The 27,940-nt window shown below is 39.2% G+C and overlaps 1 protein-coding gene across 2 annotated transcripts in view; it reads left to right on the top strand.

Annotated features, from left to right (window-relative positions):
* Positions 1-27,940, top strand: part of MAN2A1 (mannosidase alpha class 2A member 1) — a 160,347-nt gene that overhangs the window by 3,635 nt on the left and 128,772 nt on the right. The window contains exons 1-2 of one of the 2 annotated variants that reach the window (XM_067031427.1): positions 7,544-7,612; positions 26,521-26,778. In XM_067031427.1, the coding sequence (XP_066887528.1) occupies positions 26,533-26,778 (246 nt within the window). In that variant the 5' untranslated portion in view covers positions 7,544-7,612; positions 26,521-26,532. Of the gene's footprint in view, positions 1-7,543; positions 7,613-26,520; positions 26,779-27,940 lie in introns of those variants that run through there. The other variant, XM_059060613.2, reaches the window with a different exon arrangement.

A 27,940-nucleotide genomic window follows, 5' to 3' on the forward strand; every position in this document is an offset into this window, starting at 1 on the left:
TCCATAGATAGAGCACAGTTTGTTTAACCATTCACCCATTGAAGGGCATCTGGGTAGTTTCCAGCTTGGGGCAGTTTATTTCAAATAAAACTGCTATGAACATTATAAACATTCACATAAGCCCTCATTTCTCTGAAAAATGCCCAGGAGTACAATTGCTGGGTCATAGGGTACACGCATACCTCAGAGATATTGCAGGTTCAGTTCCAGAGCACCGAATGTGCACCTTTTTATGAAACGTTTAATGCTTGAGATTTATATCTCTCCCATAATGTCTTCTAGCTCACTTGAGAGCTAAACATTATAATGAAAACCATTATGCAGCATAGCATCCTGGCATTTGAGTTGATTTTTATTTTTTCACTACTCCTAACTCCTATGTAAATCTTAATCTGATGAGAACACCAAGCATAGCAAAGCTAGGTCGCGCTAAATTATATTTCTTTGATGAGTTTGGGTATTGAATTCCTTAGTTTTAATAGAGCCAAGCTAGTCAGTCACTATAAATCATTTTTGGTGTCTAGTAGAATGATTTCTCTAGAAAGGGATTGATTTCCTCTAAATTGTCCATTTTAGTTTCTTCCAGTTAACATGGAACCTTACATGGTCCATCGTGTAAACAAGATATGCTTTAAAACCATCTTCAGTTGAGAGCAGTCTATTTGCTGTTATTCTGGCTTTCTTTCTTTTTGCCTCCTCCTCCAAGTCTGTGTTTTCCACCACTTGGCCAGACTCTGGGGTGGACGTGGGTCCAACTCTGGGTGCTCCAGGTTCTCCCACGCTGGAGCAGCTGCCTGCCTCTGAGATAGTCCTTGGAAGGCTTTCCCCTGTGCTTCTGGGAGGGATTCCTTTGAGGCCTTGAGGCAACAGGTGGCTTTGTCTGTTTTAGCTTGTGTGTATTTTAGGGTTAATAAATCTCAGCTAGAAAAATTAATGAAAATTCCACTGTGAATGAGAGGCTGGCCAGGGCCTAATGCCCTGAAGATGCTTTGAGGTAATGTAAGAATTCAAGCAGATGGAAAGGAGAAACATTTTTAAGGTCTTCCTGAAATTCTTCATCACTTCCTACAAGCGATTTCACAAGTTGCTTACTATCTACATTGTGTATGAGAGGATGGCTTATTAATGTCTTATGTTTGGATCTGGAGAGTTAATGACTCAGGTTTCGTATAACAAATGATCGATCTTTAAATAACTAGTATAGCATATGATCATAGCAATTCATATTAACCCTTGAAAGTTCAGAGATCGTGAGTGATGGAGAATGTGAAAGTGAAGTTCAGATTTTATCTTGGTGCCCAGAAAACATTTATCAAGTGAGAAAGTGTGAATGTCTTTTAAGTATTTGATTGAAAGACATTGGTAGGTGGGGACTTTTATGTCTTTTTTTAAAAACTTTTACTGTGAAAATATAATACACATATAAAAACATGCTTAAACACTTTACATCTCTAGTACTTTCTTAAGAGTTCAACACAGTATATGTTTAATTAAAGTTGACCTCAGTCCCTCAGTTGTTTTATCTTGCTTTTAGAAATCTGTGAATCTTAAGAATAATAAATAGAAAAATACGATTTTTCCTGCTTCTCCACACTCCAGTGCGCTCTATTTATAAACAATAGCTCTTGTTGCAGTTTGTGCAGGTGTGTAGAAGGGAGTTTGTTTCATTCCTTAGTGTACGCTGTTTGAGAGTTGTGACTTCTGGGAAGTGATGGAACTTTGACCTTGACCATGGTGACAACTAGGGATTTAGGAGAAATGAGTGCAAGAACATGAAAGCCCCTGAAAAGGGCTGGTTTCCTCCACCCTGTCCGGAGTAGAGTCCAGCAGTCCTTCAGGACTCCTCCTGCCAGCATGTTTCACTGACTCAAGAGTCTTCCTATACATGAACTAGGACAGACAGTCGTGACTGCATCTGGTCTGAAGGCTTAAGTTTATTATTTTTAAAATTGAATTGAATGTGTTATTCCCAGATCAGCACTGCTGTCAGGACCTAAACAGATACTTTTGCTTGGGAGATGTTGCAATCCTGTTTATCTGAAGGGGATTTTCTCTGTGACTCATTAATTAGCATTAAAGGATATCTGGGCTGTGGGCAAAACACTGACTAAAATTACCACTTTTATTTGTTGTTTTTTATTTTGAGTCAGCTATTGCTTTTGGTGATAGCTGTTAAAACTTTGGCCTTTTTTGACAGATTGGACTAAGTGTTGAGATTGTCCTAGAAAGAGTAGTTCAGTAGCTGCTTCTGACTCCCTGTTTTTACTCTTAGTTTTTTGAGTCCAGCAGTCTTAGTTTTCCCTTGTTGTTCCCTCACTTCCATGGAGATCGTAAGAAAATGGGAGGATACTCAACAGCTGGGATATAATCTCTGGTTGCTGGATTATAAAGGCCTCATTTTGTTTTTGACCCCTTCCATCCTGGTGGTCATGTTCCTGGTAGCATCAGCTTTTATAGCACATGTGGAAGAGAGGAGGAGGAACTGTAAAGAGCAAATTTTGCTTCTTTTCACAGTTGTTATTAGTAAGTTGATCAGGAGAGGAAGTGTAGACCATTTTAGCTAAAATGGGTTTCTGTTTCAGTTATAGGTGTTACACCAAAGCTGCTAATTTTAAGGTTGAAACTGTGTTTAGGTTCAAACAAGTTTGAGGGTCGATTGTTCTGAAATGGAGTTGAGACCTAGTGCTTGAATATTGCTAAATTTGCCTTGTGATAGGGAGAAAGTAAATGATTTGATTTAAGTACACTCAGTGTCTTGAGGTTACAATGTAGCTTTTCTGTGAGACAGTGTATTTAAGGTAATGCTATTTTATTTGTATTGCAATACTTCTATGCAGACCAGCGCATAGTACGTATCTAGTAAATATTTCATGTTAAATTTGTAAATTTAACACATTATATCTAAAGAAAAGATCAACCTTGAAGAATGCTAGTTTAAACATGTATATTTCTACCTTTGGCTGCCTCACAAACTCTTTGCTACTGACATTTGGGGCTGGATTCTTTGATGTGGGGGGCAGTCCTGTGCATCATAGGATGTTTAGCAGCATCCCCGGTCTCTACCCAGTATATGCCAGAAACACCTTTCCCCAACTTGCAGCAATCAAAAGTGTCTCCGCACATTGCTATATGTGCCCCGGGGGTAAAAAAGCAACCCTGTTGAAAACCACTTTGGCTGCAGTCTAGCCAAAGGCCTATTCTTTATACCCATAGCACTTTGTTAGCACTTTGCATTTTAGGAAGGAGTGATCAAAAGGCTTAATTCTTTTTTTTTTAATTGAAGTATAGTAGAGCTACAATGTTGTGTTAGTTTCTGGTATACAGAGTGATTCATTTATATATGTGTGTGTGTGTGTGTATCTTCTTTTACATATGCTTTTCCATTATGGCTTATTATGGGATATTGAATATAGTTCCCTGTGCTATATAATAGGACCATGTTGTTTATGCATTCTATATATAATAGTTGGCACTGCTAGTCCCAAACTCCCAGTCCAACCCTCCCCCCCCCTTGGCAACCACAAGTCCGTTCTCTATGTTTGTGAGTCTGTTTCTGTTTTGTAGATAAGTTCATTTGTGTCATATTTTAGATTCCACATATAAAGATATCATATGGTATTTGTTTTTCTCTTTGTGACTCACCTTATTTAGTAGGATAATCTCTAGTTCTATCCATGTAGCTGCAAATGGCATTATTTCTTTTTTTATTTCTGGGTAATAGTCTAGTGTGTGTGTGTGTGTGTGTGTGTGTGTGTGTGTGTGTGTGTGTGTGTGTGTGTGTGTGTGCGTATGCCATATCCTCTTTATCCATTCATCTTTAGATGGACATATAGTTTGTTTCCCTGTCTTGGCTATTGTAAATAGTGCTGCTGTGAGCATAGGGGTGCATGTATCTTTTTGAATTATATTATAGTTTTGTCTGGATAAATACCCAGGAGTGGGATTGCAGGATCATATGGCAACTCTATTTTTAGTTTTTTGAGGAATATCCATACTGTTCTCCATAGTGGCTGCACCAATTTGCATTCTCACTAACAGCGGCATAGGAGGAGGGTTCCCTTTTCTCCACAGCCTCTCCAGCATTTGTTATTTGTAGACTTTTTAATGATGGCCATTTTGACTGGTGTGAGGTGGTATCTCATTGTAGTTTTGATTTGCATTTTTCTAATAATTAGAGATGTTGAGCATCTTTTCATGTGCCTATTGACCATCTGTATGTCTTCTTTGGAGAAATGTCTGTTTATGTCTTCTGCCCATTTTTTGACTGGGTTGTTTATTTTTTGAGTTGTTTGAGCTGTTTTTATATTTTGGAAATTAAGCCCTGTCAGTCACATTGTTTGCAAATAATTTCTCTCAGTCCATAGGTTGTCTTTTTGTTTTGTTTATGGTTTCCTTTGCTGTGCAAAAATTTATAAATTTGATTAGGTCCCATTTGTTTATTTTTGCTTTATTTCTATTGCTTTGGGAGACTGATCTAAGAAAACACTGGTACGATTTATGTCACAGAATGTTTTGCCTATGTTCTCTTCGAGGAGTTTTATGGTGTCATGTCTTGTATTTAAGTCAAAAGGCTTAATTCTAATACTCAAGGATAACTAGGATTTTTTTGATGACTGAAACGTATCCTTTCACTAGATGCCCAAAAGTCGCTTATATTTTTAGGATTCTACATTGCAGTATGTTATAGAAAATACAGGGGTAGATTATGTTCATATGGAAGTTAAAAATGGAAGATTATTATAATGAAACTTAATTTTTAAAAAATTGGATATGCTTATTATTCTGAGAAAAGCATTTGGTCAAGTGATAGTAAATAGACCATATTTTACTTTCCACAAGCTTAGTTAGAGTTTAGCAGTAGTCTAGATTTATTCCCATTGCCTTTGAGCACAGGAAAATAAAATATATTGATTAGTAATAAGGTAGTATGGAAGGCATATGTAAAAATAATTTGAGTTGTCTAAAACTTTCTCAGCAAGATATTTACTTTCTTCAGTGTATTACTTGTCTTGTTTCTGCTAATTCTGATGATTCTGGTTACTGCATTTTGTATTCCTTTTTGAGATTAGAAAAAGCAGGGAAAGAAACTGGAAAATAAAGTGGATGGAGACTTCCTTCCTGTTCATTTCATTTTGTTCTAAACAGCCTTTTTAAAGAAAGGGGGTGGAGGTAGGGGTAGGAAAAGAATGAAATTCTGGGCAAATATTCTCCTTCCTTCCCTTTTGTCCGAAGGCCTCTGGTCTTGAAGTTTGCTGAAGCCAGCTAACTGTGGGCCCAATCTTGCCTGACACCTGTTTGTGTAGGGCCACAAGCTAAGAATGATTCTTACATTTTAAAATGGTTAAATATGTCATGACATGGTTACTACACTCATTCCTCTGTGAATCGAATCATCTCTGGCTGCTTTTGTGTTACAAGGGCAGAGTTGAGAGATTGCGACAGAAAGTGTAGCCCACAAAGCCTAAAATATTTACTGTTTGACACTTTGCAGAAAAAGTTTACCAACCCTTGGTTTAAACCGTATTTCTCTGTTGTTAACATTGGAGGCAAATAGTGTGGTTAGATGTGTTGAAGCAGAGGTGGGTTAATTAAAAACAAACAAAATTCTTGTAAACTGGTTATTAGGTAAGCATTACTCCAACTTAGTTTGTGTTTTGAGAGTGTGGTTTAAAACTTGTGTTGTCTATGTGTTTCATAGATTTCCAAGGGTCCTTGGGGAACTTCTGTGCTAGAGCATGGGCATGCTTGACATGTTTAATTTGTTTCCCTTCTATCACCTGAAGATTTCTCACTCTGGGACAGATCTGGGACAGAGGGTTCTAGGGCATGAACTAAGCAAAATTGATCCATAGTCTTGAGATTGAGGACCATTACTTTATTGTGTCTTGGATTTGCTGTAATTCACAGATGGGCTGAATTCTGAGCCTAATCTGACTGCTTGGGTTGGTTAGTACCGTGGAAGGAGAGCCCAGGTCCTTCTGCAAAAGGTATCTTCTGCAAAAACCATAGATCTAGGCCGGAACTTGGCAGTCATCTCTGGGACCCTGACGACTGCTCAGCTTGAAGGCAAAGAACTGACTACCAGGATGTCTGCAGGGGCACTGTGCTACTCTGGTTATCCAAGAGTAATTAATTCCTGCTAATTTTGATCCTTCTTCATGCTTCTTAATGATTATGTGTGACTTTCATCATTCCTGTGGCACAGGCCACCATCCCATTTGTGTCCTCAAAGACTTTACTGTCACCATTAAAATGTAGTACACTTCCTCTGAACAAAATGAGTGTAATGCGTCTCATGGAGTGCAACTTTTAAGTGTTTTTTTTTTTCATTTTTAAATATACGCATGTGTGCATTTTTCACATGTAAATGGATTTCCGAACTGGCTTCCTTTGCAGGTAGTTTCCTTCAGAAGTCCAGCGAAATCAAATGCTTTTTACAAAGGCAGAGCAGGTCCCAAATGGGACCCGATCCTACCAGTGAATATTATTGTCCTGAATCAGGAGTCTGGAGAGCCGGGAAACTTGCCAATGTTTTTCTTCTTCTAAATACATGTTTCTTCCAGGTCTGATGGTGTTTAGTTTTGTAATGGGAAGCTCTTCCTCTTCAGGATGAAGCTGTACGTTGGGCCTGAAGGTGTACTTTGCAGCTTTACCCTCTTTTCCCTACTGCAGGTGTGGAGGAATCTGGAATTTATTGGTCCTGGCCTTTGTGGCAACATTTTTACCTGTGAAGCATTAGAAGATGGAAGCCTGACAGTCTGAATCATTCTCAGAATTACTTTCTGCATAAAAGAAGTCCTGAATTTGTGTTTTTAGAATCAGTGAGGTAGTCATTCTCTTAGCAGTCATCAGTACCCCAGAAAAGTCATAATAGGAAAGAGTCATAGAGTTTTTGGAGGGCCCTTCCAAGGTTAGGTAATTTAGTCTTTGATTTTTCAGATAAGGACACAGATGTGTAAACTGGATCTCAGCAGTTTTGTTTTTGTTTTTTGGCTTAGGTCCCATAACTAGTCATAGCATACATGGGACATACTTGCTATCCTGTAATTCAATGATCTTTCTGTTGTACTACAGCCAGCATATATTTGATGACTCACTATGCGTTAGGTACTATGGAAATTGTGATAGACATGCCAGATATATTATTTGCTTTTTGATAGAGCTTCTTAGTTATTTGAGGAGACACAACTGTCATTTCTGAAACAATTAGAGACAGTTGAGTGTTATTTAATTATTCTTTAAAAGAGTTAATTTTTAAAAGTTAGAACAGTGCCTGGCATGTAGCAAATGCTCAATAAATGCTAACTATTACCAATGAATGGAGGTTTATATAGTATCTATTATGTACAAGGCACTGTTGTAGGTTCTGGGTTTAAAGGAACTAAGAATAAAACAAGAGGCCATGATCTTAATTTATATTCTTAATATAAGGGCAAAGGCCTTAAAGAGAATTCAGAACTAAGTTCGTGTAATGGCCTAGCTCCAACTGACCAAAGGACATGGGACAGAAGCTAGGCTTTTCTGATTGGGTAGGACTTTGAAAGGAGAAAGGACATTCCTAGTGTGAAGTGCAATGTTTCTGAAGGCTCGGAGCCTGGCACCATGAGAAGAGGTAAGGAGGTTGGTTTGATTTATAATATTTGGAGCTTGTAAAGATTAATTGGGAAAACACAGCAGGTAGTTTGGGATCAGATTGTGAATTTTCCTGAGAGCCAGTGCGAGGAGTTATGAATTGGATGGTGGTAAACCATTCGAAGTTATTGAGTATGTCAGGAAGCTGCTTGAGAAAACCAATGTTGGAGAATTAATTTCATAGAAAATTTTAGACCTGGAAGGGAGCTAAGAGAATATTAAATCTAAATTATTCCGGTAGCAGGTGTGTAGGAAGACTCAGAAGCAGGAAGGCAGCTGAGAATCTGTTTGAGGTAATACAGACATAAGGCAGTAAATCCCTGTACCAGTATTGAATTGGCTGGAATCAAGAGGAAGAGGGAAAATGTGGAGACATTTTGTAAGAAGAAGCATCGGCTTTCTAACAGATTTGACAAAGGGTAATGATGGGTGGCTTGAGTAAAAAAGTTTCTCCCACCTTTTTTCCTTTGGGGCATTTGGAGACTGCTTGTACTGCTTGCAGAAGGGGATAGGTGGAAGGATAAGCTAGTTTGGGAAGCCAAGTTCAGTTTTGTTTATGATGAGGTGGATGTGAGTGGAAATAGCCAAGTGGGCTGGAGTGCCAGAGAGAAAGATCGGGGAAGGGAGATGCTGATCTGGTATCATCAGCACAGTCAAGAATGAATGAGCTCACTTGGGACTTTATGAGAAGAGAGCAGAGAGCCAAGTAACATTTCTTATAGCCAAAAGCTATGCTTCTTAGATTAAGATTACTTAGCAGATTAAGATTACTGTAGCAGATGTTAATAAAATGCAGCATCTTGTATTCAAATTGTCAGAAACCAGCTCATTGGTCAGCATACCTCAGAAAAGATAAGGCTATCATAAGGAAGGATTACAAAGAAGCATTTCAGTAGGAAATGAAAAAAGACCCATCTCACCTTTGGCCCAAATTATGGGACTAAATTATTTTTTCTAGGTTATAAGAACAAAAAATAGATTACTCTGTGTGTGTGTGTGCATGTAGGGGGTGTGTATGTTGGGGGATGGGGGAGGGGAGGGAGAGGGAGGAAGAGAGAGATTTATTAAAGACCAAAAGGCAGCACTCTAAGCAGGGGCCTCATAGCTCAAGGTTGTTGTAAAGATCAAACAGATTTCTGAGGATACCCCCAAATGGCCTGTTGTTTATAGCAAAGAAGAGCCTGTCCCATTTGAATGGTGGCTAGCCCCATGTCCCTCACCCCAGACCTGAAGAAGAACTCTTTTTGTCCCAAACCAATTAGTGAAAATTTGTAGGGCCAAATGACAACACTCAAGATGCAAGATATTGGGCTGGCCAAAAAGTTCATTTGAGTTTTTCCATAAGATGTTACAGAAAAACTTGGACAAACTTTTTGGCCAACCCCGATACTTCTTGTGACTTTCAGGGGAGATCTAACCGATAACTGTTTAAGGGAAAAAAAATTTGAAGAACCCAAGAATTTAATATCTTTAACTCATCTCTGATAGCTGATAGTATGATATTTAGAAGTTTGCTATTTTATATTCTTTTATGTTACGTTGTGCCTTACTATTGCTTTTCTTGTGGCTGTGGTATTTATCATGCTCCCCCTTGCCCTTGTAGATCAATTGGTTCAGACCAATTTTTTTTAAAATTTATTTTATTGAAGTATAGTTGATTTACAGTGTTGTGTTAATTTCTGCTGTACAGCAAACTATTTCAGTTATACATACATATATATATATATACACATTCTTTTTCATATTTTTTTCCATTATGGCTTATCACAGGACGTTGAATATAGTTCCCTGTGCTATACAGTAGGACCTTGTTGTTTATCCATTCTGTATATAATAGTTTGCATCTGCTAATCCCAAACTCCCAACCCATTCCCCCCTCCTCCCCTTCGGCAACCACAAGTCTGTTCTCTATCAGACCGATTTTTACAAAGTCACTAGGAAAGGATTTGTAAAACTTTAGTATATTTGATGCTTGTAAAGAAAAGTAAGGAAATTCAGAATTTATAATAATTCAGGTGGGGCTTCCCTAAACACATGTCTCTTGTCTGTAAGGAATAGAGGGGCTTATTCAGGAAATGAATAGTATAAACAAGACTGAAGGTAGGCTGATTATCTACTTAATACAATCCTGCCTTCAGAGATTCCCCAGAACTATTTCTGTATGAAAAACCATCTTAGACATGTCAATTGCATTTATTTTAATAGGCTAACACTGTTTAGGTTGATTTGTTTTTTCCATTTTTGACAGTTACTTTCTTTTTACATTAAAATTGTGTTCCTCAAAATTACTTGTGTAAAATTATAATATGTCGATAGAACTTTTATTAGCAGATCCTAAAATATAATATTTGCCATTCCTTCATGGAGAATGAGTTAGGTAGTATAAATGGATTGTGCATAATAACCCTTGTGTACAAAGATAGGCATATGTCAAAAATATAAGATAGATTAACAACAGACCAGAAGTCTTTGATCAGATGAATGCATGACAGTATGATCCTGGTTCCTTGGGAATTGTTGCAGTCTGAAAGTGTATCCCATGAACTTTTATGCATGTTCTTGGGTGGGATACATTGTTGACATATTATCTCAGAGTACTATGTGTAAGGATAGAAATTTCATTAAAATATAATATATGTTTTAGGAGAAAAATTAGTATGATTTTTTTAAAAAAGTTGCAAAACTGAAGTAATGTCCCATGGAAGAGTTTGCAAAGTGCTGAATTAAAGAATTCTATTAGTCAACACCTAATTTGCTTAGTGCTACTTAATTGCAGTTATTAACTATATTTGAAAGTAATAAAACTGCACTGTATGAAAATATTTTATAATGTAAACATTTTGTGCTGCCTTGCAAGGCCTTGTTCTCATAATCATTTTTAAAAAGATACCTGTTTTGCAGAATTTCACTTTATACAGTGGCTTGGTGCCTAAAATGTGGCCTCAACAGGAGGTGGTTCCTGTGCAACTGCATTGGGCTGCTGTGGATGGGGATGATAGGGTTCCAATTTCCGTAAACATCTGGAAACCCATAGGGTGGAAGGAGAGCTGTTTCCTGGAGCCCACAGAAAGCTGCCAGCAACTGGAATCCTGACCGTACTTTGGAGGTGGTGAGAGGATGGGATTACAAAGATGGGGAGAACCACTGTGGCCTGTTTTCTTTCTGGGTCAGGGCTGGGATCCTCTGTAGTGATTCCAGCAGCTGCAGAGTGGTTACCCACATGGAGCCAGGAGGAGTCTTCTGGGTTCCCTGAAGGAAGCAAGGGATGGTGAACTTGGAGTTCCAGCTCTTCCCTTCACAGTCACTTGGCACTCTATTCATATACCTACATCCAAGTAGTCTTTGTTACTGTCAAACCTAGGCAGGTGTGAGATTTATGAATGATTTCCAGGGCAAAGAGTGCCTTGGCTCTTGTGTTTTGGCAGGGTATTATGTAATTATTCTTTGTGCTCCCACGGTGAGGGCATTTATTTCTTTGAATGCACAAATAGAAGCACAAAGACAATACCTTGGAAGAGATTCAGGCATGATCAGCTCCAGGTCTGGGCAAATCGCTGAAAGGTCGTTTGTAACTGTGGTTTGTGGCTTGTTGGTAGAGTAGTAGAGTTACATACATAACTATGGCCACAGCCTTAGTTCACACTCTTTCTGGCCTCAGCACTGCACATCTTAAGGGGTGGAGTGGTTACTTGGGTGACTTGTCATTTTATCAAACCAAAATGCTTTCCTGTCCCGTGCCTGAGATCTGACTGAATAGCAGGAATTTTCTGTATAGTTGCATAGCAGCTGACTGATGTGAAACTAAGACAATAACGGTGACACCCCTGCTGGAAATACAGACTCTCTTTTACCAGATCACTGTTCCTATATTTAGCTTTAATGCAGTGGTTCTTAACTGGATATGTGTGAGAATTGCCTGGTAAGCCTTTTACAGTGATAAAAGGCAGATCTGTGCACTCTCTCTCTGGGTAATCCCGTTCATTCCCACAGCCTGAAACTCATATTTATACTGACCACTCAAGTTTATATTTCTCCTGACTTTCAGACTTACATGTCAGTGTGACACCACCGTTGAGCTATATAATAGTTCCAGAATGGAACCTTTGCCCCTCACTCTGTACCTTCCCCAACTTTCCTTGTTTTCTTAAAATGCCACCCACTATCCTCCCAGTTCCCCAGCAAAAACCATCATCCTCCCAGTTGTCTCAGCAAAAATAAGGGGCCATTTTTCTTGGCCCCCAGGCCCCCACCCCCACCCCGCCCAGTTCATCTGTCCTGTCAAATCCTTTCACATTCCTCCACCTCTGCTGCCTTGGCTCGGCCCTGGCTACCTCCGTGTTTACCTGGCAAACTGCAGTAACCTCTTCTTCCACTGCTTCACTACAGCACCAGGATAGCTTTAAAACACTTTTTGTTCATTGATCCCAAAACTGTCCAGGATGAAGACATGGATGTTTCTTTCCCTGAAAAATATTTTTAACCATAATGTCTTTTCCTGCCTCCTTTATTCAAAGATAGTATATAGTCTTGTTAGATCAAAATATGCCCCTGGGAAACAGCTTATAAAATCATATGGTCTCACCTTCCTTGCTCCATTGTATGGGCTCTCAGCTCCTTAGGCTCCCAGCTCTCCACCTCTTCTGATGGGCATTTGGGCAGACTTCCACTAACAGGGACTTCAAGTGTAAGGATACTTGCTGAGCTTTATATAGGACAGCTCTCTGCCAGGTGTATTACTTTCCTAATAAATCACAACAAACTTAGTGGCTTAAAACAAGAAAAATGTATTATCTTATAGTTCTGCAGGTCAGAAGTTTGAAAAGGGTCTCATTTGACTAAAATCAAGATGTTGGCAGGGCTGATTTCCTTATGAAGACTTTAAGGGAGAATCCATTTCCTCACCTTTTCCAGCCTCTAGAGGCTGCCTGCATTTGCTGCTCAAAGGTCCCCTTCTAGCTTGGCATCACTCTGACCTGCTCTTCTGTCTTCATATCTCCTCTGACTGTGACTCTTCCATCACCTTGTTTTCCATTATAAGGCCCCATGTGATTATGTTAGGATTACCTGAATATTCTAGGACAGTCTACACATCTCAAAAATCTTAAGTTAATCACATCAGCAAAGTTCCTTTTGCCATGTAAAGTAACAGATTCACAGTTTTCAGGGATTAGGACATGGACATCATTGGGAGGCCATTATTCTGCCTGCCACACCAGGTACTATTTAAACTGATTTGTGTATGCAAACTAATTTAACACTCATAACCATCCTTTGAGTTAGGTATTATTAGTGATACCCATTTTACAGATGAGGAAACTGAGGCACAGAGAAATTATGTAACTTGCCCAAGGTTATACAGCCATTAATAGTGGAACCATAATTCAAATTTGGCTAGGCTTTATTTTTTATCTTATTTTAGTTTCCAGCTTTATTGAGAAATAATTGACGTATAACATTATATAAGTTTAAGGTGTACAAATGATGCTTTGATACATGTATATTATTATGAAGTGATTAATAATATTAGTTGACAAATCCATCACCTCACATAATTACCATTTCTTTTTTGTGGTGGGAACACATTTGTATACAGTATCATTAACTGTAATCATTGTGCTATACATTAGATCCCCAGAATTTATTCATCTTATAACTGGTAGTTTTTACCCTTGATTAACATCTCCCCGTTTTCCCCTCCTCCCAGCCCCGAGTAACTATTAATACCATTCTAGTCTCTGTTTCTATGATGTTTTAGATTCCACATGTAAATGATACCATATAGTATATGTATTTTTTTGACTTATTTCACTTAGCATAATGTCCTTAAGGCCCATCTGTATTATCACAAATAGGGGATTTCCTTCTTTTTTTATGGCTAAAGTGTGTGTGTGTGTGTACACATGTACCACATTTTCTTTATTCATCTGTTGATGGACACTTAGATTGTTTTGGTATCTTGGCTGTTGTGAGTAATGCTTCAGTGAACATTTCTTTGAGATCCTGTTTTCATTTCCTTTTGATACATACCCAGAAGTGGCATTGCTGGATCATATAGTAGTTCTATTTTTAATTTTTTGAGAAACCTCCATACTGTTTTCCATAATGGCTGCACAAGGGTTCTGTTTTCTCCATACCCTCACCAACACTTGTTACCTCTTGTCTTTTTGATGACAGCCATTTTATCCATTATGAGGTGATAGGTGATATCTCATTGTGGTATCAGCTTTGGAAAAATATCTATTCCTTTGCTCAATTTTTAATCAGTTTTTTTTAAACTATTGAGTTGTATGCATTCTTTATATATTGGGTATTAACCCCTTATTAGATACATGTTTGCAAATATTTTCTCTTATTCCATAGGTTCCCTTTTTGTTGATTATTTCTTTTGCTGTGCAGAGCTTTTTAGTTTGATGTAGTCCCACGTACTAATATTTGCTTTTGTTGCTTGTGCTTTTGGGGTCACATCCAAAAAATTGTTGCCCAGACCAGTGTCAAACATTTTTCTTATGTTTTCTTCTAGGGGTTCTACAGTTTCAGTTCTTATGTTTAAGTCTTGAATCCATTTCAGCGGTATAAGATTGGGGTCTAATTCCATTCTTCTGCTTGTGGTTTTCTGGTATTCTCAATATCATTTATGGAATAGAATATCCATTCCTCATTGAGTATTTTTGGCTTCCTTGTCAAATGTTAGTTGACCATATATGTGAGGATTTATTTCTGAGCTCCTGATTCTGTTCCATTGGCCTATGTGTCAGTTTTTATGCCAGTACCATACTGTTTTGATTACTATAGCTTTGTAGTACAGTTTAAAATCAGGAAGTGTGATGCCTCCAGCTTTACTCTTCTTTCTCAGTATTGCTTTGGCTTTTTGAGATCTTTCATTATTTTATACAAATTACATGATTGTTTTTTCCATTTCTGAAAAAATGCCATTGGAATTTTGATAGGGATTGCATTGAATTTTGATAGGGATGGTGTTGGGTAATATGAACATTTTAACAATATTTGTTCTTTTGACTCATGAACAAGCGATATCTTTCCATTTGTTTCTGCTCTAATATTTGTTAATTCCTTCCTCTGCTAACTTTGGGCTTAGTTTGTTCTTCTTTCTCTAGTTCCTTGAGTTGTAAAGTTACGTTGTTTATTTGAGATCTTTCTTTTTTCTTAATGTAGGCATTTATCATTATAAACTTCCCTTTTAGAACTGCTTTTGCAGCATTTACTGGGTTTTGGTATGCCGTGTTTCCCTTTTCATTTGTGTAAAGGTATTTTTTGATTTCCCTTTTGGTCTCTTCTTTGACCCATTAGTTATTCAGGAGTGTTTTATGTAATTTCCATATATTTGTGAATTTTCCAGCATTCCTCCTGTTAGTTCATTTCTAGTTAGATTCCATTCTGGTGGGAAAAGATACTTGATGTGCTTTCAGTCTTCTTAAATTTGCTAAACTTGCTTTGTGATCTATCGTATCATCTGTTCTGGAGAATGTTCCATGTGTGCTTGAAAAGAATATGTATTCTGCTATTATTGGTTGAAATGTTCTATATATGTCCATTAGGTTCATTCGTTCCAAAGTGTGGCTCAAGTCCAATGTTTCCTTGTTGATTTTCTGTCTGGATGACCTGTCTATTGTCGAATGTGGGGTACTGAAGTCCTCTACGATTATTATATTGCGTATTTTTCCTTCAGGTCTGTTAATAATTGCTTAATATATTTAGGTGCTCCAATGTTGGGCACATATGTATTTAGGAGTCTTATGTCTTGTAGACTAATTGATTGCTTTATCAATATATAATGACCTTTTTGTTTCTTTTTACCATTTTTGTCTTAAAGTCTACTTTGTCTGATAAAATTATATTTACTTCTGTTCAGTTTTGGTTTCCATTTGCACAGAATATCTTTTTTTTTTTTTAATTGCTAGTTTATTTATTTGTTTTTTTGGCCGGATCACATGGCTTGCAGGATCTTAGTTCCCAAACCAGGGATCAGACCTGGGCCCCGGCAGCGAAAGTACTACATCCTAACCACTAGACCAGGGAACCAGGGAACTGCCCAGAATATCTTTTTCCACCCATTCACTTTGAATCTGTGTGTGTCCTTAAAGCTGAAGTGAGTGTTGTGTAGCCATTATATAGTTAGGTCTTGCTTTTGTCCATTCAGCCACTCTGTCTTTTGATTGCAGAATTTAGTGCATTTACATTTAGAGTAATTACTGGTTGGTAAGAACTTACTAATATCATCTTGTTGTCTGGCTGCTTTGTAGTTCCCTTGTTCTTTATTCCTGCCTTGCTGCCTTCCTTTGTGACTTGATTTTCTGTAGCAGTATGCTTTGATTCTCTTCCCTCTGTCTTTTGTGAATCTGCTGTAGCATTTTGCTTTGTGGTTACCATGAGACTCACATAAAACATTTTATAGTTATAACAGTCTATTTTACCAGGATAACTTAACTTAGATCACAGACAAAAACTTTACCCTTTTACTCCCCCCTTTGAAGTCATGATTTACCTATTTTTATACTGTGTATCCATTAACAAATTACTGTAGCTAGTTATTTTAATAATGCTTTTTCCTTAACTTTTTTTTGAATTTTTGAAGTTTATTTATTTTTTTATATAGCAGGTCCTTATTAGTCATCAATTTTATACACATCAGTGTATACATGTCAATCCTCGTCTCCCAATTCATCACAACCCCACCCCCACCCGCCACTGCTTTCCCCCCTTGGTGTCCATACGTTTGTTCTCTACATCTGTGTCTCAGTTTCTGCCCTGCAAACCGGTTCATCTGTACCATTTTTCTAGGTTCCACATATATGCGTTAATATGCGATATTTGTTTTTCTCTGACTTACTTCACTCTGAATGACAGTCTCTAGATTCATCCACATCTCTACAGATGAACCAATTTCGTTCCTTTTTATGGCTGAGTAATATTCCATTGTATATATGTATATATATGTATAACTTTTTTATTAGAGTTAAATGGTTAGCACTCCACTGTACTATATTACAGTATTAGAGTATTCTGAATTTGACTATATACTTATCTTTACCAGTGTGTTTTGTATTTTCTGTGTTTTCATGTTGCTAATTAGTATGTTTTCATTTCAGCTGGAAGACTTTTTTCAGCATTTCTTGTAAGGCAGGTGTTGTGATAAGTTCCCTTAGCTTTTGTTTGTCTGGGAGAATCTTTATCCCTTCTTCATTTCTGAAGGACAGCTTTGCCAGGTAAAGTATCCTTGGTTGGCAGTTTTCTTCTTTCAGCACTTTGAATATATCATCCTGCTCTCTCCTGCCCCATAAGATTTCTGCTTAGAAATCCACCAGTAGCCTATTGGGGGGTTCCCTTGAGCTTTACAAGCTTTTTTTTCTCTTCCAGCTTTTAAGATTTTTCTTTGTCTTTGATTTCTGTCAATTTTATTAAACTGTGTCTTGGAGAGGATCACTTTAAATTGATTTGGTTTGGTGACCTATTAGCTTCATGAACCTGATATCCAAATCTCTCCTCAGTTTGGGAGAGTTCTCAGCCATTATTTCATTAAATAAGCTTTCTGCACTCTTCTCCTTCCCAAACTCCAATAATTTGCAAACTGGTTCTTTTGTTGGTATCCCACAGAACATGTAGGCTTTTAAAATTCTTTTCATTCCTTTTTCTTTTTTCTTCTGATTGAATGATTTCAGTTGATCTGTCTTTGAGCTCACTTATTCTTTCCTCTGCTTGGTCAAGTCTGATGTTAGAGCTCTCTACTGATCATTGTATTCTTCAGCTTGAAAATTTCTTGTTTGGTTCTTATATATGTTTTCCATCTCTTCATTGAACTTCTCATTTTGTTCTTATATTGTTTTTATGATATTGTTATGTTGCTTATCTGTGTTCTCTTGTAACTCTCTGAGCATCTTTTGAACAATTGTGAATTATTTGTTGGGCAATTCCAACAAACGTATCTTCATTTGTTTGAGACCAGTTACTAGAGGTTTACTGTATTCCTTTGGTGGAGTCATGCTTCCCTGATTCTTTGTGATCCCTGTAGCCTAGTAAAGGTGTCTGCATTTGAAGAAGCAGTGACCTCCTCCAAACTATGGACTGACTGGTAAGAGAAGCCTTTCACCTGTGGGTGGGGGCATGCTGGAGCATGCTGTTACCCCAGGTCTAGTGGTGCAGAGCTTCAAGTGCAGGGGTGTGTGGCTGCATAAGTTTTGGGGGTCAGTGTGATGTTTCTTTGGCTCAGGCCACTGGATTTCACAACATTGGTATGTGTGGTCTCTGTTAAGTGATGCAGGGTGTTTTCAGTGGCTGCAAGGGCTGTCTGAGTCCTCAGTGGCATCACTAGGTTTGATGGCTAGGTATCAGAGCAGACAGCAGTGATGGCCAGAGCTGGTGGTGTGCACACATTTGCCCATGGGAGCCAGCTACAGGGGCCAGTATAGTGGCAGGGCCGGTTGCAGATGTACATGTATTTGTGGCATTACAAGTCAGGCAGCAAAGCTGGAGCCAACTGTGGGTACACTGGTAGTTGCAGGGCCCCTGGTGGTTGATGTGTACTACTGTGACTGCTCGGTCTCACCATGAGCACGCCGCAGTGGAGGCTGGTGACAGGGGCAGTCTGGGGGTGTGCAGGTGCACAGCTGGCAGGTCTAGCTGCCGGTGGGCACAGTGTTGCCTGCCGGTGACAGAAGACAGGACCACATCCTCACCCACAAGCAGCTGTGGGGGCCGTTGTGGTAGGCGTGCTTTCCCATGGCTGCACAGTCTCTTCCTGGGTGTGTGCAGGTGATGGAGGCTGGTGATAGGCATCAGATTGGTGGCAGCTTGCAAGTGCACAGCTGGAGGGGCTCCCATGGTAACAGGGGTCTAGGCTGGAATCTTGCACTTGAGCAGCCACAGAGGCCTGGTTTGGCTGCTGACGTGGTTCCTGGGCTCCAGAGGGGATGGGTGTGGAGAAAGCAGGAAGGGACACAGGTGGCTGGAGTCAATGAATGTGAACACATGTGGGGTGAAAACTGGTGAAATCTGCAGGGGTTCTGTGACTACTGTGCTGGCCATTGGTTCCTTCTTCAGTGATGGAAGCTGCTGGGTTTCTGTGTTGAGCAGGTCACTGTGACCTCCTACTGTGTGACTGCTATTGGTAGCCCCTGCTTTTCTTCCTTGTTCCTAGGTGTCTCTATGTGTCTCTTTGTACAGTGCTCCAAAGGGCTGAGGAGGCTGATCACTTACCCACTTTTCTTTCTCAGCAACGGGAACTCTTTCTAGCTGTGGAGTTCCCTCTTGGCATTGAACAATGTTGGCTTGGGGGATGGCATGATGCAGGCAAAATGAAGCTGCTTTCCTTCTTTTTTTGTGTGGTATTCTCAGTTTGTTGTTGTTGTTCCACTGTGTTGCTGAAATTCTGTAAGTAGACTCCAGAGCTCTCCCAGAACTATTTTGTTTGTGGATAGCTGTCTAATTGTGATCTTTGTGGGAAGATGGAGGCTGGGGTCTCCTATGCTGCTGTTTTGGTTATGCTACTATCTTGACTTGGCTTTAGAGTCTCTTCTTAATCACAGTTGTTGTTCCCCTTCAAAGTAATTTTAGAAAGCCAAACTTTTATTATAGCAGTAGCAGCAGTAATATCTTCTTGAGTGCTTACTTGGTGGCAGGTTCTGTGCTAAGTTCATTTACAGCCATTCCAAGCAATGGGTATTAGCACTGCATTTAGCCCATAATGAAACTGAGGCTCCCCACAGTTAAGCTGTTGTACTTCCTCAAGGTCACAGTACTTGTAAATGCCAGATCTAGGATTGGAACCCAAACAGTCTGACCCAGAGCCCATGTGCTTAACTATTTAGCTAAACTGCCTTTACCTTTGTATGGTAAAAGGAGTCATTAAAAGTAATCATTATTTGCTGTTATTTAAAAATAAAAATGTGGGGCTTCCCTGGTGGCGCAGTGGTTGAGAATCCTGCCGATGCAGGGGACACGGGTTCGTGCCCCGGTCCAGGAAGATCCCACATGCCGCGGAGCGGCTGGGCCCGTGATCCATGGCCACTGAGCCTGCGCGTCTGGAGCCTGTGCTCTGCAACGGGAGAGGCCACAACAGTGAGGGGCCCGCGTACCACAAATAAATAAATAAATAAATAAATAAAAATGTGGTAAGGTATAATATCCTAGAGCATGAGATGGAGGAGAGTTAATATATATTTAAACAGATTATCATAGGGTGCAGGTCTGTGAATTCGTGTCACCCTGTGGGGAGTTGAGGGATGACTTGCCAAATGGTTTATTGTCTGCTGCATTCTCTTAGGTATTTCACCAAAATGCATGATGTCAGAGCCATAGGTCCCAAACTTGGCTAATCACCAGAGTCACCTGTGGAACATTAACATTGCAGTTTCTGGGGCCCTACCTGAGATTTCAGGATGAATCCCAGGGATCTGTAATTTTGTGCAGCCTTTCCAATGAGTCTAATGGTCACTGTTAGAGCCTTGTTCACCCAACCACATTCACTTCATGAAGGACACTTCAGTGACAGAATCCAAGTGCAGAAAAATCTTGATGTGATGGAGTGACATGCTGAATCTAACAAAATTAAATTTAAAGGGGGGAAAAGCATAAATGAAAGAGGGTATAGATCTAGAGTTTCAGGTATATATACACACACACATATTGGGGTGAAGTTTTGTTTCTTTGGGTGAAGTTTTGTTTCTTTTGCATTCTGCCATTGGTGGTTATATAATATACATGTAATAATATTTCCTCTAGAGTTCTCTTAATTATATATTTGATTTGGTTGAATGAAGATATCATATCACTACCATGGTAAGAAGGATTCTAGAATCGTCTCAGTTCTTTATCCAAACTCCCTCTACCCTGCCCCCCACACGTCCGTTGAAAATCATAGCCCATTGAGCCATGGTTACTGAAGGTTGTGAAATCTGAAAACATTTGATTTGACTGTACAGAATCCATAATCTTTGCCCTAGGAAAGGAGCCACGTATTTTACTCTACTCACAAGGTCATGATTGTCACTATGTGGCTGAATATGGGTCATTTTTTATTTCATTTCCAAACAGTCCATGAAGATCACCCTATTATTTAGGACTCCTGATTCTTTTCTTACCTACTTTTTGGGTTACAGTGAAGAGTTTTTCTGGATTTTCTTTCTTTAAAAATTATTAGTTTCATTTTTATTTGTATTATTTTTGGTATAGGTATATGTGCCAAAAAATGACATTTACTACTTCCTTGTCTTAGGAAAAATGTTACACACTGTTTTTCTGTCTTTTTTTTTTTTTTTTTTTAGTAAATATTTGCATTTCTATTGTGTACCAGGTGTTGTGCTAGGCATCAGGGTACAATGATGAGTAAGACAGCTGTGGTGCTTGTTCTAAATATAGTGATTCATTTAGTGATGAAGATGGGGAAATAGTACATGAATAAAATAGGTAAAAATGCTGTGGAAGAAACAAAAAATAAGCTGACATAGAGTATAACATGAGGAGGCCTATTTTCAATAGGATGGCTGGAGAAGACTATGCAGAGGGGACACTTGGAGCAGAAGGGAGTTGGAGCATTCTGTAAAGAGAACATGTACCAAGGTCTTGATTAGGTGGGGAGGAGCAGGTTTAGAACTGAGATAAGATCAGGGTGAAGCTAAGTTGGAGGAGAGAGAGAAAGAGCAGCGTGGGGAGATAGATGTGCAGGTCCTTATTGAGTCTAGTGTGAGGTGTTTTAATTTTTTTTTAAGTGTGATAAGAAACTAGCACTGGATTGTAATAAATGTATTACAACTGAGTAGGGCATGGTTGAAGGATGTGGATATAGGAAATCAGTTAACTGCTATACTAGGCTAGGAGAGATTGTTGGTGACTTGGACCAGTGTGGTAGCAGTTGAGAAGGAGAGAGGTAGATGGATTCAGTAAATATTTTGGAGATAGGATGAATGAACTTGCAGGTGGGTTGGATGTGTGAGCAGGGTGAGGAGGATTTCAGGAGTGGCCAACGAGGTAGACATAAAAGCTACTTAGTAAAGACTGGAGGCCTATAAGATGGCTTTTTGGGGAAAGTAATCTTTCAGACCTAAGTTTGAAACTGAAGTGTAGAAGTCAGGTAATCATTTGGATATATGGGTCTATTTTTCAGAGAAGAGGTTTCATTTGGAAATATAAATATGGGAGACATCAGTACAGAAAATGGAATTTAAACCAAGAAGTAGATGAGATCATTTAAGACAGTATAGAGAAGGCAGATTTCTCAGGAGCTAACTTTGAGGGCCTCCATTGTTTAGATACTGGGAAGAGAAAGAGACTGATAAACAGTTGACAGGAGGAAAACCAAGAGCATGCTGTGCTGCGAGCAAGTGAAGAAAATATTTCAGGGAGGAGGGAGTGGTCCACTGGGCCAAATGCTCCTCGAGATGATGAGTAAGGACAGTGTTGGCTAATGAGGCTTGATAACATGGTAGGCTTTGGGGGCTTTTCAGGGGCAGTTTTGGTGGAATGGTAGGCAGATGCTGATTGGAATGGCCAGATGTGGGAATGGGAGTTTGTAAGGAAGGGGGATGTATAGATTGTTGATAACCTCTGTTTGTCTGTGAAGGGGGTGGGGCCCTCGAAGGGAATGGTGGGGCCAAGGGGATCACCAGTTTATTTTTTTAGATAGGATATAGTGTTAAGTTGAACCATAAGAAATTGGTGACATTGGACTATTTTTGGCTTATGAGAATGGCAATTTCATATAATTTGACCTAATATAATATGTTATACTATTGAGGATGAGTTGCTTTTAGAAGGTGAGTTTGATGAAGCAGTGTTGGAGGGAGTTTAACCAAAAGAATACAGCCTTTGAGCAATTGAGAGAGATGGGTTTGGAGCTCACCAGTGGAGTGTTGGTCTTTGAAGCGGGGCGGGGAGGCACATATTTTTTTTAGTTGTAACAGGAAGGAAGAATGATATGCACATTCAGCCATGCTTGAGTGATTACAGTGATGCCAATCCCAGCAGCTAATTTCTTATGTGGGGCAAATAATTATATAAGTTTTTGGATTTAGCAGTTAGGTGTATATAGATTGATTTTGTTCATAGGGCGGTGTGGGTACTGATCTTGGTTTGCTTGTAGTAGGCTCTAAATTTTCTCTCTCAAAAGTCTTTGCTATCAGTGATTTTTTTTTTTCTTCAGTTTTTCTTTTTCACCAGAAGCAGAGTAAATCAAATATCATGACCTCCTTCCCCACTCCTTGGCAGTGAAACACTGTGGCCTCCCTGTAGAACTGATTAGCAAATCAAAGAATAGAGTGGTTTTCTCACAAGTGATTTTCTTGCCCTACAGAAAATTGTCTTTTTCAATATTACCACCAGCATTCTTTGACTTGTCAGCATAACTGAAACATTATCTATGATTTCTGTTACTTTAATGCAGACTACAAGTGTGTCTTTTTAAGGTCATATCATGATTCTCTGTCGTGTGTGCAGAATTTGCTTATGGAAGTATGTATATTTCAAGAATTTTAGCTGTTTGTAGCAAGACTTTATTCCACTGCATAATATAGTTTAAAAAATTATTTTCATTAGACCATTATGCTAACATATCTCTAGGCCACAATTTTCTCCATGGACTTACTAATTCAGTACAGAATTCCAGGTACTGATCATTAATTATATCTTTAAAGCTACAGTGAGATTGAAAGTCATCTTTAGTGCCTGAAGGATCTTTTTTCATGGAACATGCATCGCCTGTAATGTTTATTTTGTATAATACTCTCATCCATGGGTTTTGGGACTGGGGCCATAGTGAGAATATTCGCAAAAGGAGGCTCTTTTTTCTCAGTGTGTTCTTGTAAGCTATAGGTGGCTTTGCTATGTGCATGGCTCCCAAATTATCTTTCCCGAAAGTACAGAAAGATCTGGAGAAACATGGGCACCCATGAATTAATTTATGCATTATAAGTGTCTGATAAAACACGTAACATCTTTAAAAGCTCTGGGATGGTGGTATTTTAGACTAAGCTAAGGTTTTATTTTATGGAGGTGTGTAGCTTTACTGCAGGCAAGACAAGGCAACATGTTCTAATTCTGCTTGGATTCAGAGGAACTTGATTTACTGTTGTTACCTGCTGCAGTAGAAATTGCAAGCATCACTGAAGTAGGCTTGTATCTTCAGTATTGGAAATATTCACTGAAACTCATCAGTAGTGATTTCAAAAAGCCTCAGTCTGGGGTGTTGTGATGAGTGAAGAAAAGTTTTTCCCTTATTTCAGACAGCCTTTGATAGCATGTCCGTTTAGGAAATTAAATACAGATTAGTCAGCTGTGTACCTAACTCTCAAATAATTTTAGCTTCTTTGGGTGAACTTTGGGTTAGGCCAAGGGGTCCCCTTTGGTCTTTCCACAAGAGCCAATCTGACCAATATGGATGTGTGCCTGCCTATAAAGAAAGATTTGTAGTGTAATATTGCTCAATTGCTGACCGGCAACCTCCGTGGTTCAGCTAGCTACTTTGGACCCTGAACTAGTGTGTCAGTGATCCATCAAGTTTCCTTTGCTTTGCCATTTCTAGTCAAGGACTGATCCATATTCTCTCTCTTGCTTTTCATGGGGGGAAGTGAGGCTTGTCTTGCAGGCTGAGTTCTTTGCTAAGACCTTGCACTTTCTTCTTCTCTATACATTGATGAACAGGCTTGAGTTCTCCCTTGCAGGACATGGCACCCCACCCTAGAGGTGACAGTTGCCCTAAAGGACTACAGTTCTGACCTGTAGGGGGCTCTTTCTATCATGTGTCTAAGTAGAGAAGCCTGTGAGAGCATCTTTCAGGTCTGAGGAGGTCCATGGCCATCTGTGCTCTTTGTTTCTTCAACGTCTAGGTTTTGGGTATTCATCTCCAGTGTTGTCTCTCCCTCTCATCCTCAAGGTACCTTCCTGCTGGTCTGCTTCTCATCTTGGCTATAGTAAGTCCCCTACATACGAACCTTCAAGCTGCGAACTTTCAAAGATGCGAACGTATTATAAACTTACTACAGTACAGTGCTATCAATATATAGCTGATTGTGTTAGTTGGGTACCTAGGCTAACTTTGTTGGACTTAGGAACAAATTGGACTTACAGACGTGCTCTTGGAGTGGAACTCATTCGTATGTAGGGGACTTACTGTACTTTTTTACTTATTCCAAAATATCTCCCTTAGTCCCTTCAGACTTCTGTCACCTCTCTCACAGTTTGCTGAAGTGGTCTTCTCTTGGTAGATAGCACTCTGTTGATTTCTCCCCACCCCTTGCTGGACTGGCCAATACCTGGAACTTGAATCTTTCTTATTCTTGGCCTCCCCATTACAAAATCCACAACCATTCATAACAGACTAAAGAAGAGTATAAATACCCTTAACCAGGTTTTTCCATCTTGATTATGGCCTTCCTTATGTATTTTTTATCAAAAGAGGATCAGTCATGTCATACATACTACATTTTTCATACATACTATTTTAAAACTGGGTTTTCTTCACTGTATCTCCTGAAAGTAACTTCCCAATATTTCTTTTTTTAAAAAATTTGTATTCCTAACTTTTTAGCGACTGAAAACTGTTTCATGATATTAAATGTATCATTTGACCAGTCCTTCACTTTGGGACATGTAGGTGTTTTTTCTTCTTCTTTTCCTTCCCCCTTTCTGTCTTCCTGTTATTTACTGGTGAGAGAATTTTTGTTTCTGGGTGTACGGATTTGTTTATTTTCTATGCATATATTTTATTAAACCTCAATGTGGACATTTTTGTGGTCATAGCACAAGCTATTGCTATTGCTGTGGCACAAAAGCAATGTCACCTTGTGTATTCAGACAGGGACCCATATCTAATGCACATCTGTCTTTCCAGCATGTAGCCTTATGCCTGTACAGTGGGTGTTCACTAAAGAATTATTGTTGAGTTGAAGAAATGTGAGGGCCATGTGATAAACATATAAGTACTATGTATTTGGGACCCAAGATACAGGAGTGAACAAGACAAAGATTGTCATTGCTCTCATAAGTTGAAGGGTTATTCTATATAGCATGGTTTATGTTTAGAGGTGGCAAGCCCCTCTACATGTGAGGATCAATTTAAAAAACCGAAAGATACACAGTAGTATAGTAGAAGCAATCTAAATGACTTAAAGTGCAGTTGCTTGGGGAAGGTTCATGCCAATCTTTTTCATAATATAGCTAATTAAGAGTTGACTAGTTGATTTTTCTATTGATGATAGTTCTTCTTTAGGATTATTCACTAGTGTTACTGATTGAAATGGAATGATCTTTTTTAGGTTCATACATTTTTGCTCTTATAAGTAACTGGAATCAATTATAGTTAAATTTAAAATTTCACTTCTGAGTATAATATGGTGTTGTACTTAGTGATTTTAGAGACCTGAAGATCTTTTAGGGCTGGGTTTGGGGTAATAGGAAATATAGCCCCCAATATTTTTGGTCTTTCTGTTGCACATTTTAAAATATGACTGAACAAAGATTGCAGCCATGGAGAAGATTTTCTGCTGTAAATTGGTGTTTTAACAGCCAGCTGTTATGCCTTCACGCATTCTGTGATCCCACTTATAAAAGTGGATAGTGAAGGGTGAGTAGGTGCCCTCTTGGTCAGGCACATAGTTTTAAAAAAATGTTGTGTGGGCTTCCCTGGTAAAGCAGTGGTTGAGAGTCCGCCTGCCGATGCAGGGGACACAGGTTCGTGCCCCAGTCCGAGAGGTTCCCACATGCTGCGGAGCGGCTAGGCCCGTGAACCATGGCCGCTGAGTCTGCGCGTCTGGAGCCTGTGCTCCGCAATGGGAGAGGCCACAACAGTGAGAGGCCCGCGTACCACAAAAAAAAAAAAAAAATTGTGTCTCAGCAGAGCTATATTAGAGTTGCATATAGCCGCCTTTTTCTTTTTTATTGTAGGGCCAGCTCTCAATGTTGCAAGAAAAAATAGACCATTTGGAACGTTTGCTAGCTGAGAATAATGAGATCATCTCAAATATTAGAGACTCGGTCATCAATTTGAGTGAGTCTGTGGAGGACGGTTCGAAAAGCTCAAAGGGCAATTTCAGCCAAGGTGCCGGCTCACCTCTTCTGCCATCGAAACAGTTGTCTCTCACAGTTGACCCTGGAGACTGTCTGTTTGCTTCACAAAGTGGAAGTCAGAGTTCAGATGTGCAGGTAATGTATGCATTCGTTAATAATCACTGGGCTTCGATTTGGTTTTGGTATTTTAGATTTGATCTGGTATCTGTTCTTAGTTGCTGAATTCTCTGGATTATCGTTTCTATTTTTGTAAAATCATTTGATTAGTCAAATGATCATTAATGTTCTTTTTAGTGATAAATTTCTGTAATTCTGTATTTCTCCTAATTTTTCTTATTTTATACTTCCTGACTATGGCCTTTTCTGTATGCTTCTAAGGTCTTATTTTCTGTAATAGTTGAAGACCTTCAGAGGTTTCAATGTGGCCAAAGAGATTTTTTTTACCTTCCTTTGGAGAGTACCAGAAAAGCCCTACTCTTAGTATGTATCTGTTCTACATTATAGGTTTCCCACAGTGTAAGGTTAGATTCTTTTTACTGAATATGCCTTTGTGACAGGGAAGGGAAATGTTCTAGAGCTGTGCTGTCCAGGATGGAGGCTGCTGTCCACCTGCAGTTAATGAGCACTTCAAGTGTGCTAATTTGAGTTAAGATGTGTACTAATATCCACACAAAGTGTTGAAGCGTTAGTGTAAAAAAAAGAATGTAAAATATCTTGCTCATTCATTACATGTTGGGATGGTAAAATTTTGAATAAATCGGGTTAAAAAATATATCATCAAAATTAATTTTAACTATTTCATTTTACTAGAAAATTTTAAATTATGTATTTGGCTTGCATAATATTTCTCTTGGGTAGCACTGTTCTAGAGGGTAGGGGAGTTGAAAACTAAGGTAAGAAAGGACTTCTGCCTTTCTTAAACTTTGGGTGTGTCACTCATGTTTGCTCTGTTCTACAGATTGGCAAAGAGCTATTTTACTGTTGTACCTAGACTGGAAACTGGAACTTGGTGACAGGACCCTGGGGTGTGAATATTTTAAAGTTGGACAAAAGGAGTTGGCTCTGGCCTTGCTTCAGGGTAGAAGTTTTCATTAACTCTTGGGGACAGAGAACATGATATGATCTCGAGGCCATGGCTCACAGGCCACGCCGGAAGCTGGGGACAGTGGAGCTGCCCGGGCTGCGTGCCTACACCCTCATCAGCCTACTGTGTGGCCAGGTTCAGATAGGATCACGATCCTGTGCTTTGAAGGGGTATCTATTTCTGTGAGGCTTGGCTTTGTTTAGGTTTTAATTA

Source organism: Kogia breviceps, chromosome 4 (genome assembly GCF_026419965.1).
Source record: "Kogia breviceps isolate mKogBre1 chromosome 4, mKogBre1 haplotype 1, whole genome shotgun sequence".
NCBI lineage: Eukaryota > Metazoa > Chordata > Mammalia > Artiodactyla > Physeteridae > Kogia > Kogia breviceps.